The sequence below is a fragment of the Pinus tabuliformis genome, chromosome 1_1 (assembly GCF_031772625.1).
Source record: "Pinus tabuliformis cultivar Carrire ecotype Pingquan chromosome 1_1, CPIR1, whole genome shotgun sequence".
Classification (NCBI taxonomy): domain Eukaryota; kingdom Viridiplantae; phylum Streptophyta; class Pinopsida; order Pinales; family Pinaceae; genus Pinus; species Pinus tabuliformis.
Genome location: NC_142297.1, coordinates 400,401,823 through 400,422,928, shown reverse-complemented (window position 1 = coordinate 400,422,928; position 21,106 = coordinate 400,401,823). Strand labels below are relative to the sequence as shown.

The 21,106-nt window shown below is 35.7% G+C and overlaps 1 protein-coding gene across 1 annotated transcript; it reads right to left on the bottom strand.

Annotated features, from left to right (window-relative positions):
- Window positions 1-14,029: 14,029 nt before the first annotated feature.
- LOC149213353 (uncharacterized) lies at window positions 14,030-15,019 on the bottom strand. Its single transcript, XM_089388993.1, has 2 exons — window positions 14,658-15,019; window positions 14,030-14,254 (listed from the first exon to the last, which is right to left on the bottom strand). The coding sequence occupies exons 1-2, from the start codon at window positions 15,017-15,019 to the stop codon at window positions 14,197-14,199; spliced, it is 420 nt and encodes a 139-aa protein (XP_089245119.1). The 3' UTR covers window positions 14,030-14,196.
- Between the last annotated feature and the right edge of the window lie 6,087 nt (window positions 15,020-21,106).

The window sequence follows — 21,106 nt, the reverse complement described above, 5'->3', positions numbered from 1 at the left end:
TTCAACATCTTCCCTTTGCTATAGATTAATTCTTTCGAGCTTCTCTATCCTCTGTCTGGCATCTATAACCTGTTCAAGTTCTCTCAGTTCCTTTATTAACTGCATATTCACTTGATGATTCCTCTTCTCTTGTAGCCTATGCCATTTCAACTTCTTTCTCATGACATAACCATGATTTTGGTCTACCTCATTTCTTTGCAACATTTCCATTAACACCTCAAGCTGAACTGCTATCTCAGCCTTCTCCCTCTCATATTCCTCTTTGCTTAACTGTCTCTGTATGCCAATTGCCTTGGCATCCCTCTTCTTTTGTCCTCTGTTGTGGTTTATTTCAGAACCTCTGTTACGACTGTCACTAGTCATCATCCTTTCCATTATGAGTTCCTCACTCACTTTACTATGAGTTGCACTAAAGCCTCTTCAACAGCAAGTCCTGTCCTGCTGCCACTTACCTCACCAAGCTCTCCTCACTCAATCTTTTGGCAAGCAATTGGTTCTCTATCTACGGAACCTCTTTTCAGCACTTCTCTTTGCTCTTCTTGGGCTTCAACTCATCTACCTGTTCACAACTGTCCTCCTTATCCAATCTCTATTGGAATTCCTCAAGGTTCTGCCACATCTATGTTTTCACTTAGAAACTTTCACCAGCTTCCTTTATCTGTTAGCAATTCTAATCACATTGCCTTTTGGGAGTTGCAATAATACTTCAATGCAAAGACTACAATATTCCAAATAAAATCATAACATCTTACCTCCAAGATCTCGTCTGATCTTGTCCTTCCATTCACCTGCACTTCAATTACCTTCAGAATCTCACTACTCCTGCAAGTCTGTTTCAGCAAATCTTTATGCTTTTATTGCACAATTTCTCGAGATTCAACTACTGTCAATCAGATTTTAAAATCTGATCCTCTCTTCCAATCTTCTGGCTTTATCTGGCAAACTTCAGCTGTCAGCAATAATTCCTTCTTTGCTGAGTTTCTTCATTGCTGCAACCATCAATCCTCAATCCATTTCTTTGTCAGTAAAACTCAAATCAAAATTAAACAACACAATACCTGCACAATTCTTCATTCATTCAGCTGTACTCTGGTTGCTTGACTGTCAGATTAGAATCTGATCTCCCTTTCAGTCACTCATCACACATTCAAAAACCTTCTGTCTTCATTCAGAAAAACAAACATTCTTCATTTCAACAGAGCCAAGCTCTGATACCAAAATTTGACGCAGGCTCACCCTGCAATACCCAGGATCTTCAATAATAATGCATATCAAACATGCTACTCAGCTTTTGCCCAAATCAAAAACACCAATCCCTGGCATATTACTTTTCATAACAACCATTTCATAAGCGTCAAATTTTCAAACAACTCAAATGTTCCCACAATCCATATTCCATATCTCATTAGTCCCTCAATTCCATTCTACCACCACAAATTCACATGTCTTTTAATATTGGATACAATCATAAGCCAACAAAAGAAATATGCTCTTGTTCCTTTTTAACAATCTTAACATTATTTACTCAATCAACCAATAGCAATTATAATACCATCCATCTTTACTCAAAGGACATCAGTCCACACAGATCACTGGATTAACTCCAGGAGCGCTTTACACAAATTCATGATGCGCCCTCATTCCATTAGCTTTGATAATGGTTCATTAAATCAATACATTCACAATCCAGGTCATCATATGTCAGCAATGCACTTACCTTTCTCATCGCTCTTCAACGCTTTGACTTCCCTTTTCCAATTGCACAAATTTCAAGGATCAACTTTGAGTTCATTGTTTCTGTGCACCTTTCCCTTACAGCGTACCCAGTGATCTCACATCAACACAGGTATTTCCTTTCAATATTTACAGTCGATTTTGTTAAACAATTCCAGATCTCAATTTATTACTTGAATTCAATTCAAATTCATACATTTCTCAACCAATCTCAACTCAGATTTAAATCTCGACCCTGGCAATTTACCTTACCTCTGTTCAAACTTTCCCCTTCCATGATTCCACTTTTGAACTCTGCATTTATCATCGTTGTAGATCGATCCTGTTCATGTCATTTCTTCTGTTGTGACATCAATTCAAATAAAAACATTTCCATCCGACCCAGCTCCAAACTCCATATGCTTCTGTTGCGTATGTTCCTGGATGCAAACGCCGCTTAGACATATTTTACGTGTCAGCTATTTCCTTTTGAAGCCTAAAATTTAGTTCATCGAACCAGAGACATAATGCTGGCCGATTTGCTGGTTTGATTCTTCAATGTTAAACAATAAAACTCTCTGCTCTCATCAATTCATCGATTCAAATTAACATAAAAACTTCTACAACATGAATTCAGAACTGAATACTGTTGCCCTTGCGCTTTTAACATAAATCATCACTGAATTTGTTAATTTGAATGTCAAACATAATCCATTCCATTTATTTTACTTGCCAACGTACAACATTGCATTGCAGACCAAAAATATCGACTTATACCATCGATTTAACTCGTCACTACCGCGTGGTCAAAGACTGTGTATTACCCTTCCAAACAAAATCGATACAATTTCTATTATATCGGTTTCTATATCCAGCTCTAATCATGTCGACTTTTAATTTGATCACAGATCAATGCATTTGCAGTATCTAATCATAAAACATTCATACCCAATTCAGCGTAATTGACATCGACCATTAAATCTGCGCCCAAGCAATGCTACAGGTCTTCAGCTCCTTATAACTTAATGCCAGTACTAAAACAAAGAACAAGGTTCGAATTCATATGTAGCTTCAGCGCTTTACACATGGTAACAACTACGGAGTTTAAAATTCTGCTAGAGCTATGAAATCGACCCCAAACAGAAACTTCAAGGCCCAGATTCGATTTCAACACAGCTGCTTCTGCACTTCTAATGTATTATCCAATTCTTACAACCTAATCAAACAACGTGTGATCTCAATTTAAATTCAATTTAAGTTTTATGCAGCACACATTGAATATTTTCACAAACTCAGCTCTATATATCACAGCAAATGCCAATTTAATACTACATCAAATACTCATTCGATCTCAACATACATCAAGCTTTCCACAACTAAAATTGATCACGCATTCAAAGTATTATAAGCGCCCTTCACAGTTTGATTGATATTGAACCCAATTTCATAAATTAACATCCAATTTCTAAAAACCACACTTATCATATTAATAAACAAATACTTACAAACTTTCTTCGTGGCCAGATATTCAACAGTCGTGGCCCTTACAATTTGCTGAAGGCTTACAGCCTTGCTGTTCAAGCCTACTCTCAATCACACACTCTCTCACAATCTCAATGTATTTTCTCTCAAAATCCCTTCCTATTTATACAATTTTTAAAAATCATTTAATAAAATGCTCAATCCCTTCAATCCCTCAACAAACCCCTTAATCTCTCAACATCCCTAAAGGATAGATCTTTATCCCTAAAATCCTTCAACTAATTAAATTCCCTCATATCCTTTATTAAATAAAAAGATATTTACAAAAATCCTCACCTTCTCCTATTTTATTCAAATTAATTAATAAAATATTAAAAATTATCACACCGCCTTTTAACATATTTACAAAAATCCTCACCTTCTCCTATTTTATTCAAATTAATTAATAAAATATTAAAAATTATCACACCCCCTTTTAACATATTTACAAAATAAAAAAACGCCCTTGATGCTCCTACATCAGACTCCCCATGTAAGAAAATTCATGACCACCTGGTCATAAGTATGGATATTTCCTCTTGGATCCCAAATTTTATTTTGTAATCTTTCCGTGCTTGTCGATTGCTTTACTACTGTTGTTCTCTGCTGTTGTCTTCCAGGTTTCCATATTTTGTGCTGTAATGCTCCACTTGCTCTGCTCTTGCAATCTTTCACTGTCATTCTCTTGTTGTCGCTCCTTTTCTTTCTTTCGGCTGTCTTTCTCTGGGATGTTTTTATCATTAACCTCCTTATCAACTCAATTTCTCTGTCCAGTATGTCCTCTGTCTGCTAATTGTTTCCATCTCTTGATTGCTGAATTCTCATTCTTGCTTGTTCTTCACTTGTTTTGATTGCTTCCTTTTCACCCTTACTATTGTTTTGCACCTTTTCTGTTGCTGCTACTATAAATGTTGCGGCCTCCCAAACTTCCTTTCCCTCTGCAACATTCCTTTGCTCACTATCTGCAATTTCTTTTTGATTATTATTTATGACAACCGCTTTGTCATCCTTCTTCAGCAATCTATCCCGGACATTCATCCTCTGTTCTTCCAATTTCCTCCTTTGAAAGTCTAATTCTCTATATAACTCAATGATTTTACTTGGAGTGGACTTTGGAAATTTTACACGATCTTCCATTTCCTCATTTGTTATTGTCTCATTATCACATGGTCTTTCTTCTGCTAAATCTTCCTTAACATCCTTCAGTAGATGTTCTTCCTCTTCTTCCAAACCTGCAATCACACACAAATCATTAGTTTTAAAATCACAAGACCTTACGGTCTTGTTTAATGCTTCAATCATCAAATCTTCCGGCTGCTTCAAATCATTCATATGATTCAACTCCTCCAGCTCTTCATCACTTTCAAAAAGTAATGGTCCACTCTCTGGGTAACATATCGAAACTTCAACATCTTCTTTAGCATCTTCCCTTTGTTGTAGATTAATTCTTTCAAGCTTCTCTATCCTCTGTCTGACATCTATAACATGTTCAAGTTCTCTTAGTTCCTTTATGAACTGCATATTCACCTGATGATTCCTCTTCTCTTGTAGCCTCTGCCATTTCAACTTGTTTCTCATGACATAACCATGCTTATGGTCTACCTCATTTCTTTGCAACATTTCCATTAACACCTCAAGCTGAATTGCTATCTCAGCCTTCTCCCTCTCATATTCCTCTTTGCTTAACTGTCTCTGTATGCCAATTGCCTTGGCATCCCTCTTCTTTTGTCCTCTGCTGTGGTTTATTTCAGAACCTCTGTTACGACTGTCACTAGTCATCATCCTTTCCATTATGAGTTCCTCACTCACTTTACTATGAGTTGCACTAAAGCCTCTTCAGCAGCAAGTCCTGTCCTGCCGCCACTTACCTCACCAAGCTCTCCTCACTCAGTCTTTTGGCAAGCAATTGGTTCTCTATCTACGGAACCTCCTTTGAGCACTTCTCTTTGCTCTTCCTGGGCTTCAACTCATCTACCTGTTCACAACTGTCCTCCTTATCCAATCTCTATTGGAATTCCTCAAGGTTCTGCCACATCTATGTTTTCACTTAGAAACTTTCACCATCTTCCTTTATCTGTTAGCAATTCTAATCACATTGCCTTTTGGGAGTTGCAATAATACTTCAATTCAAAGGCTACAATATTCCAAATAAAATCATAACATCTTACCTCCAAGATCTCGTCTGATCTTGTCCTTCCATTCACCTGCACTTCAATTACCTTTAGAATCTCACTACTCCTACAAGTCTATATCAGCAAATCTTTATGCTTTTACTACACAATTTCTCGAGATTCAACTATTGTCAATCAGATTTTAAAATCTGATCCTCTCTTCCAATCTTCTGGCTTTATTTGGCAAACTTCAGCTGTCAGCAATAATTAATTCTTTGTTGAGTTTCTTCATTGCTGCAACCATCAATCCTCAATCCATTTCTTTGTCAGTAAAACTCAAATCAAAATTAAACAACAAAATACCTGCACAATTCTTCATTCATTCAGTTGTACTCTGGTTGCTTGACTATCAAATTAGAAGCTGGTCTCCCTTTCAGTCACTCATCACAGATTAAAAAACCTTCTGTCTTCATTCAGAAAAACAAACATTCTTCATTTCAACAGAGCCAAGCTCTGATACCAAAATTTGACGCAGGCTCACCCTGCAATACGCAGGATCTTCAATAATAATGCATATTAAACATGCTACTCAGCTTTTGCCCAAATCAAAAACACCAATCCCTGGCACATTACTTTTCATAACAACCATTTCATAAGCGTCAAATTTTCAACCAACTCAAATGTCTCCATAATCCATATTCCATATCTCATTAGTCCCTCAATTCCATTCTACCACCACAAATTCACATGACTTTTCATATTGGATACAATCATAAGCCAACAAAAGAAATATGCTCTTGTTCCTTTTTAACAATCTTAACATTATTTACTCAATCAACCAATAGAAATTATAATACCATCCATCTTTACTCAAAGGACATCAGTCCACACAGATCACTGGATTAACTCCAGGAGCGCTTTACACAAATTCATGATGCGCCCTCATTCCATTAGCTTTGATATTGGTTCATTAAATCAATACATTCACAATCCAGCTCAGCATATGTCAGCAACGCACTTACCTTTCTCATCGCTCTTCAACGCTTTGACTTCCCTTTTCCAATTGCACAAATGTCAAGGATCAACTTTGAGTTCATTGTTTCTGTGCACCTTTCCCTTACAGCGTACCCAGTGATCTCACATCAACACAGGTATTTCCTTTCAATATTTACAGTCGATTTTGTTAAACAATTCCAGATCTCAATTTATTACCTGAATTCAATTCAAATTCATACATTCTTCAACCAATCTCAACTCAGATTTAAATCTCGAGCCTGGCAATTTACCTTACCTCTGTTCAGACTTTCCCCTTCCACGATTCCACTCTTCAACTCTGCATTTATCATCGCTGTAGATCGATCCTGTTCATGTCATTTCTTCTGCTGTGACATCAATTCAAATAAAAACATTTCCATCCGACCCAGCTCCAAACTCCATATGCTTCTGCTGCGTATGTTCCTGGATGCAAACGCCGCTTACACATATTCTACGTGTCAGCTATTTCCTTTTGAAACCTAAAATTTAGTTCAACGAACCAGAGACATAATTCTGGTCGATTTGCTGGTTTGATTCTTCAATGTTAAACAATAAAACTCTCTGCGCTCATCAATTCATCGATTCAAATTAACATAAAAACTTCTACAGCATGAATTCAGAACCGGATACTGTTTCCCCTGTGCTTTTAACATAAATCATCATTGAATTTGTTAATTTGAATGTCAAACATAATCCGTTCCATTTATTTTACTTGCCAACGTACAACAACGCATTGCAGACCAAAAATATCGACTTATACCATCGATTTAACTCCTCACTACCGCGTGGTCAAAGAATGTGTATTACCCTTTCAAACAAAATCGATACAATTTCTATTATATCGATTTCTATATCTAGCTCTAATCATGTCCACTTTTAATTTAACCACAGATCAATGCATTTGCATCATCTAATCATAAAACATTCATACCCAATTCAGCCTAATTGACATCGACCATTAAATCTGCGCCCAAGCAATGCTACAGGCCTTCAACTCCTTATAAATTAATGCTAGTATTAACACAAAGAACAAGGTTCGAATTCATATGTAGCTTCAGCGCTTTACACATGGTAACAACTACGGAGATTAAAATTCTGCTAGAGCTATGAAATCGACCCCAAACAGAAACTTCAAGGCCCAGATTCGATTTCAACGCAGCTGCTTCTGCACTTCTAATGTATTATCCAATTCTTACAACCCAATCAAACAACGTGTGATCTCAATTTAAATTCAATTTAAGTTTTATGCAGCACGCATTGAACATTTTCACAAACTCACCTCTATATATCACAGCAAATGCGAATTTAATACTACATCAAATACTCAGTCGATCTCAACATACATCGAACTTTCAACAACTAAAATTGATCACGCATTCAAAGTATTATAAGCGCCCTTCACAATTTGATTGATATTGAACCCAATTTCATAAACTAACATCCAATTTCTAAAAACCACACTTATCATATTAATAAAAAAATACTTACAAACTTTCTTCATGGCCAGATATTCAACAGTCGTGGCCCTTACAATTTGCTGAAGGGTTACAGCCTTTCTGTTCAAGCCTACTCTCAATCACACACTCTCTCACAATCTTAATGTATTTTCTCTCAAAATCCCTTCCTATTTATACAATTTTTAAAAATAATTTAATTAAATTCTCAACCCCTTCAATTCCTCAACAAATCCCTAAATCTTTCAACATCCCTAAAGGATAGATCTTTATCCCTAAAATCCTTCAACTAATTAAATTCCCTCATATCCTTCATTAAATAAAAAGATATTTACAAAAATCCTCACCTTCTCCTATTTTATTCAAATTAATTAATAAAATATTAAAAATTATCACACCCCCTTTTAACATATTTACAAAATAAAAAAAACGCCCTTGATGCTCCTGCATCAAAATATCTCGTGGATCCTTTTTAAAGGACGTCTTCGATTTATGTGTGCGATTAGGAGGTTTTGAGCACCATAGTTAGATCTCAATGCCTTTAGTTTTTTTATCAACACCATTGGGAAGTTTTGAAAACCATCTAGTAGATTTAGTAATTGACTATAGGTAGGAATGATACCCAATCTCTCTTTCAATATTCACAATATCAAGTTTTGTGATCTAGTACTAAAATAACCACACATGAATTTTATAGGTTATATTTGAATTTTAGTTCAATAAATGTAAAATTTACACAATAATAATATGTGTTAGAGCCTATATCCTAGTAAGGGGAGTAAATGAGGCCAACATGACCTAAATGAAGATCCTATAGCTCAAGCCCGATAAAAAAGACCCAGCGCCACCATGTTAACTGTCTAACTTTTGGGTTGGATATGGTGCAGATAAGAGGCTTTTCTTACCATAGTTAGGCTTTGTAGACGATGGACTTGTAATTCCTAAGAATTCACATAAGTTTGTCATTTTTCAAGATAGGGAATTTGTTACATAGATATGAATTTCTTGGGATTAACGCATACACCATCATAACATTTGTATTGAAACTCAAGAGCCTCAAAAGTACATTTTTTGAGTGATTCATGAATAACTTGATTTTTGTCTACATTCACAAGGACCTATCAACATGATTTGTGTGTGATTCATATGCTCTAGTTATTGTCACTAACATTTTCTAAGAAAGATTTGGAATTTTTTTTCTAAAAAAATCTAAAGATTGGATGGAGACTAATTATTATAACCTAATACCATTAAACTATATTATTAGTATCTATTAAATATAATTAATATATCTAGATAACTATATATTATTATAATATAATATGATCTAATTATAAATATAATATATAATATATTAGTATATAAATTAATATACCATATAAGGTGTTATAATATATAGCATATCATTAATATATATCCGTATTATATCCCTATATACTAATATATAAGGTATAATATATTATAACTTATATAGTAATAATAGGTATCCGTAATGGTATAGGTATATTAACCTTAAAAATATATATGTCGGATACTTGTAATAACAAGTGCTGCATGCAGCCAGTAGTCCCTGCCGGACCCACCCCATTTATTAACCCAAGACAACAAACTGCATTTTGTATTTTGTGTTTGTTGCTGCTCAAATTAGCACCCTTACGAATTTCCTGACCATGGTGATGCAGGGTAATATGATTTGCCTTTCATTTTAGGTCAATTCATTGAAAGCATGGAGGTTAATTGTCCTTTTACTTTGGAAAAGGTATAAAAAACAAGTGCTGCATGCAGCCAGTAGTCCCTGCCGGACCCACCCCATTTATTAACCCAAGACAACAAACTGCGTTTTGTGTTTGTTGCTGCTCAAATTAGCACCCTTACGAATTTCCTGACCATGGTGACGCAGGGTAATAGGATTTTCCTTTCATTTTAGGTCAATTCATTGAAAGCATGGAGGTTGCCGCTGTCTATGGAAGCAAACCTGTGAAATAGACCAATGCCCAATAAATGATAAGATGCATTAAGAGCATTTAAACCAAACCTTGTTGCTGTCCACAGATAGCAAATCTAATTTATAATAATCTAATTTATAATAAAAATATGCAGGAAACGCAGGTTTGGAGAAAGGAAAAGCAATCCAAGAGCACCAAAATGCACTTAGAACAAATGATGAACAATATTGTATCTATCTAGAAACTGTACACAAATTATAACCAGGGCAATGCATCAGAATATCGGAATGGGGAAAGATGGTAAGCATCCAATTAATATCGCAACAAGTTACAGTATTCGGATTTCCTCAACAGAAAACATAACAGATTGTGTGAAAGTAGCCCTAAGCCCAGACAGAGAATTCAATAACACCTCCGCGCAGAAATACGGATAATTTCAATCGGTATCACAAATTTAAAGACTTTTAATGACAGATTTTGCAGGCATCCGCAACTTTTACATGTAAAGGATCATTTGAATGCTAAAACAGATTGAAGCCCAGAGAGAATTCAATAACACCTCCGCTCAGAAATACAGATAATTTCAATCGGTATTACAAATTTAAAGACTTTTAATGACAGATTTTGCAGGCATCCGCAACTTTTACATGTAAAGGATCATTTGAATGCTAAAACAGATTGAATTGTCTAAAAGAACAGACGTGATTTATGTTTTAAAGTCGCCATACCTTCGATTTCATCGGCAAGCCCAACCACAATTGCTCTCCGAATTCGAACAAGCCCAAACCGCTGCACACAATAATGAAACTTACACAGACTACGAAACTTTAAATCTTCTTTATTGATATTGGAACCTGGTACACTTGCGGATAACGATAACATGAAAGAGGGCGACAAATTTGGTTTGTTTACGTTTTTTCTTACCTCTAACTGAGGTCATTAGGATAACCAGGATTCTCAAAAGTGGAGCCCTTCTAAACTATAACAGTGTCATATTTAACAGTGCTAAATCAGACAACTCAAGGAGACCACTTCCTGATTGAGTGGGAATAAGTTAATCTTTTATCGAATACAACTATTTTATGGTTAGAAAATTGTTTGAATTTGGAAAATGTAAATATGGTAAGATGAAATTTCAATCATCGATGAAATTAAATATGTATGGATAAAATTTATGGTTTTAAACTTAAGAGGATTTAGTTGGTTTATATTTAATAGTTAGATTAGCAATGAGGATGGTTATTATCAGTGGTTATTAGTTGTTAAAAGTTATAATTAATTTTTGTTAGAAATCACAGTTAATTTATCATTATTATTAAAAAAAAATCATGTTGTTTGAAAAAAAAATCAAATCACTTAGAATTATTTATTTAAGTTTAGTTCATATTAAAATTAGAATTATCAAATCACTTAGAATTATTTATTTAAGTTTAGTTCATATTAAAATTAGAATTATTTATTTAAGTGTGGTTGATATTAGAATTATTAAAGTGTGGTTCATATTAGATTCATTCATGGTGATGGTCTAAAATTAAGCAAACTATACAAGATTTCACTCTTGCCACATCCCTTTCTATATTGTGGGGGCATTAACTTGTTAATATATTTTCTTATATTCAATGAAAATCAACTGTTCTGTTAATCTATTTTCTTATATTCAATGAAAATCAACTGTTGAAGTTAATTAATCTATTTAATCTATTTTCTTATATTCGATGAAAATCCATTAATCTATTTAATCTATTTTCTTATATTCGATGAAAATCCACTCTTAACCATCTGCAACCATATGACAAAGATCAACTCTTACACTGTCTACAACCATATGACAAAGATCAACTCTTACATTGTCTACAACCATATGTCTACAACCATATGACTAAGATCAACTCTTAACCATATGCACTCTTAATAGACGGCTAACCTCTTAATCCATTTCTTTATATCTAAAAGTGATCACCCTTAACACATGGATCTTGGACAATCTCATGTTAATCTATTTCCTTCATTCTAAAAACATGAACTCTTAACCAACTATTGGACAATCTCATGTTAATCTATTTCCTTCATTCTAAAAACATGAACTCTTAACCAACTAAAAAGAATCTTTGTTCATTAACTTGTTAATCAGGAAAATGAACCTTGCACAAGTCACCTGCTAACCTATTTCCCGGCAACATATTTCCTTACACGGAAAGAAGAGTAACTCAAAAAGCTAACCCTTATTCCATGACCTTATACTTAATCATGTAACGAATGCTTAGATCTGGTAATGGACTTCACACAAATTCGCTAACATACATTAGGGCGAGTTAAAATTGAAATGGACAATTTACTATTAAGAAGAAAACCCTATCACTGATGAACAGAAGCTATCAGAAGCATTTATAAAGATCCAGTGTGTGTAAGTATCTGTCTTGACAAAAAAAAAAGAGAAGTAAAGGCTGCACATTCATTATAAACCATAGTTACCAAGTTCGAATTCGAATTCGAATTCGATTCGGTACGGAAAAAATTCGGTTACTTAAAATTTAATACGGGAAAAATTCGGCAGTACAGTATATTTGTTATTCCAATATTTTAAATAATTTAAATATACAATTATAACTTTGAAAACAACAAAAACTCTTTTAAAACGATTTCAATTATAAATATCGCAGATAAAATTATATAACTTTATATTTAAAATGGCAAGTAAAATAGTAAGTTTTAAGAATTTTTGTATTGATTCATTCACCCACTTGCACCACAAATTATGACATTAATATAAAGTGAATTTTCAAAAAATAATATATTACAATGAATCACATAAATTCCACATTATTAAGTATTTTATGGTCACAATGAAATGGTATATTAAGTGTGTACAAACAGTGTTTAAAAATATACGCTTATATTATCATTATTTATTTTTCAAACCAAACTCACGTGTAATTTATAAAGTATAGTAACAAACTCTATTATTTAGTATAATACAAAATGTTAATCTGTATAATTGAATACTTAATACTTTAGTATTTATGCTTTTTACTAATATAATTCATGCAATATTTCTATTTTTAAAATATATTTGTTTAAATTTAATAAACTTACAAATTTCCAAATTATATATATCATATATATTTTTTGCTTTACTCTATAAACACATAATTATCGTAAAAATTATAGATTTTTACATATTTCATTAAAAACTTGCTAAATTTACTATAAATTTCTTATTACAAAAACTTGTTAAATTTACTGTAAATTTCTTATTGCATAAACTGACAAGTAACCTTATCATTTATTAACCATATTCTCATGCTATTTCCTAAATTTAAAAAAGATTTTGAACTGTAAATTGAAAACTAGAGTCTCGATTAGAAAGGTACAATAACATTAGCTCATTAAACCAAAATTGCATGTAAAAAGTTCTTTGGATAAGGCCTTTCACGAAATTATGAAAGTGCGGTCTAAGAATCAGTCTAAGAATATAATAGCAATGTCAGCGGTAATTCCTCGACTTTCCCACTCTCGTCAGTCTGAAGTCTTTTCTGATCCCTCTCGCTCGATCGCTTCAATGCCTATAATTTGAGAGATAACAGGAAAGCGTTCTGTCGAATTCGAGGATGTGACACAAATAATGACTCTCTTCGCCGGGGTGTTAGCGGGTTAGGTAGCTGTAAGGTTTTTGATATTCGGTGGAAGGCAGACTGAAACTCTGCCCCAACCAAGTGAAACCAAGGCTAACGGTCTGGAAGAGTTCACGACCTGATCTATGGAGGTGTTAACCCTCGAAGGACGGCTAAGAATGTCCCTTATGAAAAGGAGCGGACCGATGGTTTTTCAAGCAAGAGGCGTGGATTATTAATCCGTGAACGTAATATTCAGTGAACCGAATCGAACCCGAATTTTCGAATTAATTCGCAAATCGAATCGAACCAACGAATTTTCGAATTTTTTTCGACAATACGGCCGAATTTGGTAACTATGTTATAAACTCTACTCAGCAAAGGGCTTCTGTGAGCAAGACGAATTCGTCAGGAGGAATTTATGAGTTAGACTGTGATTCCGCATTAAGCGTAGAACATATTTCAATATTTTAGATGAAATTTATGTTTGAGTGGCCCCAACAATTCCGTACAAAGTGTAGAACATATTTCGATGTTAGAAATGACTGACATATATATATATGAGTGGCTCCCAGCAAATCGGACGATGAGGCTCCCGAGCACTAAGCTTATTCTTAAGCTCTCAAGCTCATTAAACCCATAATTAAGCTTAGTTAACTTCGTATTCAGAGACCGGCAATTTTTCAAGTCTATTTGAGAGAAAAACCTTCGACAGCTGCAATCTATTCGGAATAGAATAGTGTTATTTTGATATTCCAGATTTTAATCGCTGATTTTGTTCTATAGTAGTAAGAGACGACCGGATTCAAAAACTACTTACAGTTGCTGGCTCCAGCAAACACCCAATAAGATTGAAAACATCCCTGCAACATTTATAGCATCTCTTAGATCATGAAGAACATATTGAAAATGTAAATAAAGTTCTTAGCATGCTAACATAGATAGTTTATCCTCATTCACTATCCTGCAGATATTCGGTGCCTGACCTTAATTACTATAATAAAAAGGAACAAATACAATGACAACAGCTCTTAGATTGATGGCACATATCTCAGAACATGTTTGAGAAATTAGAACTAAACACAAATCTAAGAACATACTTGAACAAGTAAACAATGTTCTCCAACATGTTATCATCTTGAAAAATCAAAGAAAATGACATAACCAAAAGAAAAGCAGTAGACATCTATGAAGAAAAAATTCTGTGAGAACCTCTTCACCCAAAACTTCAAAAGCACCAGTTGAAAAGCTCAAAAGCCTGCTTACCCGGCAACCCATGTCATGAGAAACGCAAGCGAGACTCCCTCTGTAGATCCATTCTTGAAGTTGGTAAAAATTTGTGGAATCTCAGCAACAACCCAACTGAAAACACTGATCAACCCAAAACCCAAAGAAACATAATCCCTCACTCCTCTCACAGAGTCATTACGATAACTCTCAAACAACCATATGCGTCCTTCTCCGAAAACACAATGCGCGTCCTTCTCCGAAAACACAATGCGCCATGCTCGACACTCTCTGCTCCTGCTGCTCGACACCCTCTGCTCCTCTGCTCCGCAAACTAGCTGGTGCATATGCGTCCTCCGAAAACACAATGCGCGCCCTTCTCCGAAAACACAATGCGCCATGCTCGACACTCTCTGCTCCTGCTGCTCTACACACTCTGCTCCTCTGCTCCGCAAACTAGCTGGTGGTTACGGGTGAGCTACGAGCAAGCTTGATACCACTCCTTCAGACCCTTCCGATTCCACAGCCAAAGCATGCAGAACTTCTGTTGTTTTCTGCAGTGGCAGGTGGCTTTGCGATGCCAACCAAACATGGCAGATGGCACGTCCCTGGAACCAGTAACCCGGCATCCACCGTACTTTGGATAACATCATATTGTCCCAATATTTTTTCGGTGAAGGTTGCAATAAGAACCTAATTGTTTTTCAAAACCAAAACTTTGCTTAAAATTTTTGTTGAATAAAATTTAGAGAATTAAACTTAGATTAACCTGCAAAAACAGTGAAAAAAAACAGTCAAACTATAAACTAATAGTTGGTCAGCGATCGAGCGATGGCTAATAGTCCGGGGCAGGGACTAATAACCTTAACCAAAAAATAAACACAATGAAAAATAAAGAAAAAAATATACCCAATAAAAGAGAAAAGAAAAAGAAAGATGATATTGGATTATTGAAAAAAATTCCAATAAATTACTTGTTGAACTACGCCTTTAAGAAAACAAAATCAACGAAGTTTGTATACATACACGTGGTGTTCACAGATGCAATTAATAAAATCTTAAATTTTTAAAAATTTATTTGTTGAACCAAACTCGAGTCAAAGTAACGCTGGAATTCAGCGAGGAGGAAGCGCGAAATACCAGTGGACTTTTTGGACTTTTTAGAATTTTTATCTTAAAAATCACTGTGGTGAAGTGGAATCCTGTTATATCCACTCCACATGCCAAAAAGATATTAGAAAGGTTTGTATTAGACTTGAAATACCTTTCATAATGAACTCGTGGATTATTTTTTCTTGTTCTCATTCTTATATATAGAATATGCAAATCAATTATTCGAATCTATATATAAAGAATTGCAGGAACAATGTCATTTACTTCCCCGGTAGAGTCTCCTTTGTTCAGTGACCACAAGAATTCTACTTCCAAAGAAGGGATACTATGTGATGGGAAAATTATTAGGCTCTTCTACATCATCCTACTTCTCTCTTTGCCATTGCTTCAAAAAATCTATGACACCATATAGAAATTTCCCACCTAGGCTTCAAAACACAGTGTAACCTACCATGTGATTGCAACTTGTACATAATTATAGATAAATAATGCACACTCAATCATTGCAATGTATTGAAAATTTGTATAATAAGATACCTTATAATATTATATATATAATGATACATTATTAATATATAATGTATTATTACCCTTATCCTAATCATTTTATAGGGTATACCCTATATATACTAATTGTAAGTTTTAACCCCATACAGAAATTACCTGCATACGAATTCTAAAACATAGAAAATAAACAATGCGAGAGCATAACACATAAAACACATATACATAGATATTTCCCCTGGATCCCAAAACCGGGACTACCAGCTTGATTTTTCATTATGTTCCTTTCAATGTTATAATACATATTTATACATGCCGAAGCATGAAATACAATGGACCAAAAACCATCATGTCCAGTACCATGGACAAAAAACCATTTCGTCCAAAACATGTGCGAAAATCATGCACAAAACCATAGGTGGGTCCGCCCATCCTAACATAGGTCCAAAACCAAAATTTGCTGGGGCACTGACCTAGACCCCATAACGTGGGGTTATGGGTATGCCTCAAACCCCCTGTTACCCGCCTTCCCCCCCCGCTACACAATCAACGCAAAAAAGGGGGGCTTCGCCTCCCCTCTAACCCCCCAGTTAACTACGTGGGCTAGTCGTGGAAAGAATATAACACAATGCAACATTATCCCACTTGTTGTTTTCTTTCGACAGGGGGCCACAAGAGAGCTTAGTCATTTTTCCAGCCCTAAAATGCCCATTGTCTCTCTACACCAAGAAAACCTCTTAGAGCTCACAGATTTTGTCAATGCATCTGTAGTATTCTTCAAAATGTCCACCTTTATGAGCAACGCCTTTTTGTCTTCTATCATATCCCTTACAAAGTGATACTGAACATTAATGTGCTTTGTCTTTGAATGATATGCGAGGTTTTTTGCCAAGAAAATTGCACTTTGGTTGTCACAGTCTATCCTTATAGCTCCCTGTACTAACCCCATACTTGAACACAATCTCTCCAACCAAAATGCTTCCTTGCTTTCAAGAGTGGTTGCCATGTATTCTGTCTTTGTAGTTGATAGTGCCACTACAAATTGTTTCTTACTCATCCAACTGACTGCACCTCCAAATATGTTAAACACATACCCATTTGTAGATCTTCTCTGATCCAGATCTCTAGCCTAGTCTGCATCAACAAAGCCACGAATATCCAACACTTTGTCCAATCTTGGTCTTCCTTGGTAGCACAAACCATAATCACTAATGCCATGCAAATACTCGAAAACCCGCTTCACTACTGTCCAATGCTCCTTTCCTGGTTTTGACATGAACCTGCTCAATACTCCCACTGCATGTGCAATGTCTAGTCTAGTACAGACCATTGCATATATTAGGCTACCGACTACACTTTCATATGGAACACGGGACATGTCCTCTTCCTCTTCTTGTGTCTTGGGACATTGTTCAGCAGATAACTTCACACCTATAGGAATAGGAACCTTCACAGGTTTACTATCCTACATATTAAACCTCTGTAGCATTGTCTCGACATATTTCCTCTGGTTTAACCAGAGCTTCCTCTTTGCCTGATCTCTTTTAATTTCGAGGCCCAAAATATAGTTTTCAACACCAAGATCTTTCATGTCTAATTTGGAGGACAATTGGGTCTTCAAATCTTGGATAATTTCTTTGTCATTTCCAACCATCAACATATCATCCACATACAAGACCAAATAAATAACACGGTCACCAATTAATTTAAAATACACACAGTGATCTGCTTTGCTTCTGGTGAAGCCAAGTCCCCATATAAATGTATCAAATTTCTGATTCCACATCCTTGGTGACTGTTTTAACCCATACAGAGACTTCTTTAAATTGCATTCTAGTTCTTTCTTACCCTTCACCGCAAAGCCTTCAAGTTACTTCATATATATTTCCTCTTCCATATCCCAGTGAAGAAATGTTGTCTCCACATCCATCTGTTCTACCTCAAAATAAAAAGCAGCAGCAACAAATAAAAGTAATATAATAAAAGTTACCTTGGCAATAGGAGAAAAAATATCATCAAAATCAATTCCCGACACCTAGGAATAACCTTTTGCATCCAACCGAGCTTTGCATTTCTCCACGTTTCCTTCTGCATTTGTCTTCTTCTTGAACACCCATTTGCTGCTAATGGGTTTCCTTCCAGCCGACAACTCCACTAGATCCCATACCCAATTTTTTTACAAAGATGCCATTTCATCAACCATGGCCTCTTTCCAGAGTTTGCCATCCTCTGAATCTACTGCTTCCTTCATAGTTCTGGGATCATCATCAGTAATAGATAAAGCAAAATTTGAACAAAAAGCAGGTGGACTATACCTTTCTGGCTGCCTTCTTACTCGAACTGATCTTCTCACACCCGGAGTTTGTGGCTCTTCATCCTCTAATTCCTCCTCTACTGTAGAGTCTAGTTCTTCCTCCTTTAGCTCAAACTCTATCTTCTCAAGTTCCTTTGGTTGGAATTTTCATGTTTAATAACATCTTTCACCTCCCTAAACACCACATCTCGGCTGTACACAACCTTCCTTGTTACTGGGTTCCAAAGCTTATAACCCTTTAAACCATTTTTATACCCAATAAAGATGCACTTTTAAGATTTACTATCCAACTTGGTTTGTTCCTCCTTTGGAACATGTACATATGCATCACATCCAAATACCCTCAGATTTGAAAGAGAAGGTTTCTTACTAGTCCATACCTCTTGTGGAGTCTTATCCTCCAACGTTGATGAAGGTGGCCTATTGACCAGGTAACATGTAGTATCCATTGCCTTTGCCCAGAATTCTTGTTCTAACTAGCACCACTAAGCATGCTTCTTTCCCTTTCTGTCAACGTCTTATTCATTCTTTCTGCAACTCCATTTTGCTGAGGTGTATATGGTGTAGTCTTCTGTCATGCTATACCACACTTCTTACAGAATTCTTTAAATTCCTTGCTGTAAAACTCTCCACCATTAGCTATTCTCAGCACCTTCATCTTCTTCTCTGTCTGATTTTCCACGAGAGCCTTAAATTCTTTAAACCTGTTAAAGGCTTTAGATTTCTTTTTAAGGAAGTGTATCCATGTATTCCTTGGGAAGTCATCTATAAATAATACATTGTACACAGACTTACCCAGTGATGGAACCTTCACAGGTCCAAACACATCACTATGCACAAGTTCTAATATTTGTTTCTCCTTCTTACTACGAGAGGGGAACTCACCCGATTCTGCTTCCCATATACACAATTTTCACAGAAATCAAAATCTAGAGAGCTATTACTTATACCTTCTACCATACCTTTACCATGAAGTATTTGAAGGCCCTTCTCTCCAATACGTCCATGCCTTTGATGCCACAACATGGTCTTCTTTCCGAAGACCATTAGATTTTTTGCTCCAATTTCAGGAATCACAGAACTATTGCACCCATGAATAAAGGTGCTACCTTGCAGCTTGTACAGAGTTCCAATTCGAACTCCTTGCATCAATACGAGTGCTCTCTGAACCATTTTGTAGGTATCTTTCTCGAACACTATTTTTGCACCTGCATCATCCAGCTTGCTTACAGAAATGAGATTTCTGGCTAATGCAGGAATATGTAGAACACCCAGAAGTGTTCTAACCCTTCCACCTTGCAACTTCAACTTTAATTTTGTGCGACCAACGATTCTAGCCTTCTTGTCATCCCCCAAGAGGACATCACCACCATCATATTTTTCATACTCGCAGAACCACTCTCCATGGGGAGTGAAGTGAAAGGATGCAGCTAAGTCAATCAACCATGCCTCATGATCTAAGTTTACTTGAAGAAGCCAAGTACACATACCCACCTTCATCTGAGATGATTTTTGCCTCTGCAGAAGGAGCATCATCAGATCCCTTTCCTTTATTAGGAGCCTTAGATTTACAGTCCCTTTTGTAATGCCCTTCCTTTCCACATTTCCAGCACACCACCTTTACAGGTTCTCCTGGAGATTTAGATCTCCTACTCAATGACTTATTTTTACTTCTATTTTGGGATAGTCCTCGTACAGACAAGGCATCACCATTCTGGCTTTCCATATTTTTCCATCTCGTTTCCTCCATCAGCAAGGATGACACTATTTCATCAAACTGCAAGGCAGTTGCATTGCTTCCTATTGTAATACCCAGACTATCCCATGAATCTAGTAGAGAACACAACAAACTGATGCACTTATCTTCATATGAAATTTTAATATCAATAGATGCTAACTGACTTACCACAATATTAAATGCATTCAAATGCTCTGTCACCGAGTCTCCATCTTTCATTCTCAGGTTATACAACTTTTTCTATAAAAACGGTTTATTCACCAGAGACTTAGATTGGTACAAAGTCCCTAACATGTCCCACAAAGCCTTCGTCGTAGCTTCCCCCGATACATTCAACAATATTGAATCTAAGACACACAATCATATTGTGCTCTTTGCCTTCCGATCCAACTTCTTCCATTCTTCATCAGACATTCTCGTTGGTTTAGTACCCAGATCTACTGCAATCAACTGATCTTTATCCACCAACAGATTGTCCATCTTGAGTTTCCATAACTCAAAACTCTGACCATTAAATTTATCGATCTCTATCTTTCCACTGCTTGCCATCTTCTTTCACCACCAGAATCGATCTCGTAGATCTCCCACTGAACAGGGTCTACCACATGCCCAAGTGTGAAGCCAAAACTACTCTGATACCAAATGTAAGTTTAAACCCTGTACAGAAATTACCTGCATACGAATTCTAAAACACAGAAAATAAACAATGTGGGAGCATAACACATAAAACACATATACACAGAGATTTTCCCTTGGATCCCAAAACCGGGACTACTAGCTTGATTTGTCATTATGTTCCTTTCAATGTTATAATACATA

What these genes read in the sequence shown, in the direction of transcription:
- LOC149213353 (XM_089388993.1), bottom strand. Translation starts at nt 15,019, where the DNA reads ATGGCGCATTGTGTTTTCGGAGAAGGGCGCGCATTGTGTTTTCGGAGG. An exon ending in CTCATGACATGGGTTGCCGG is followed by an intron (nt 14,255 to 14,657) that starts GTAAGCAGGCTT and finishes TAAATGTTGCAG; the next exon opens with GGATGTTTTCAATCTTATTG.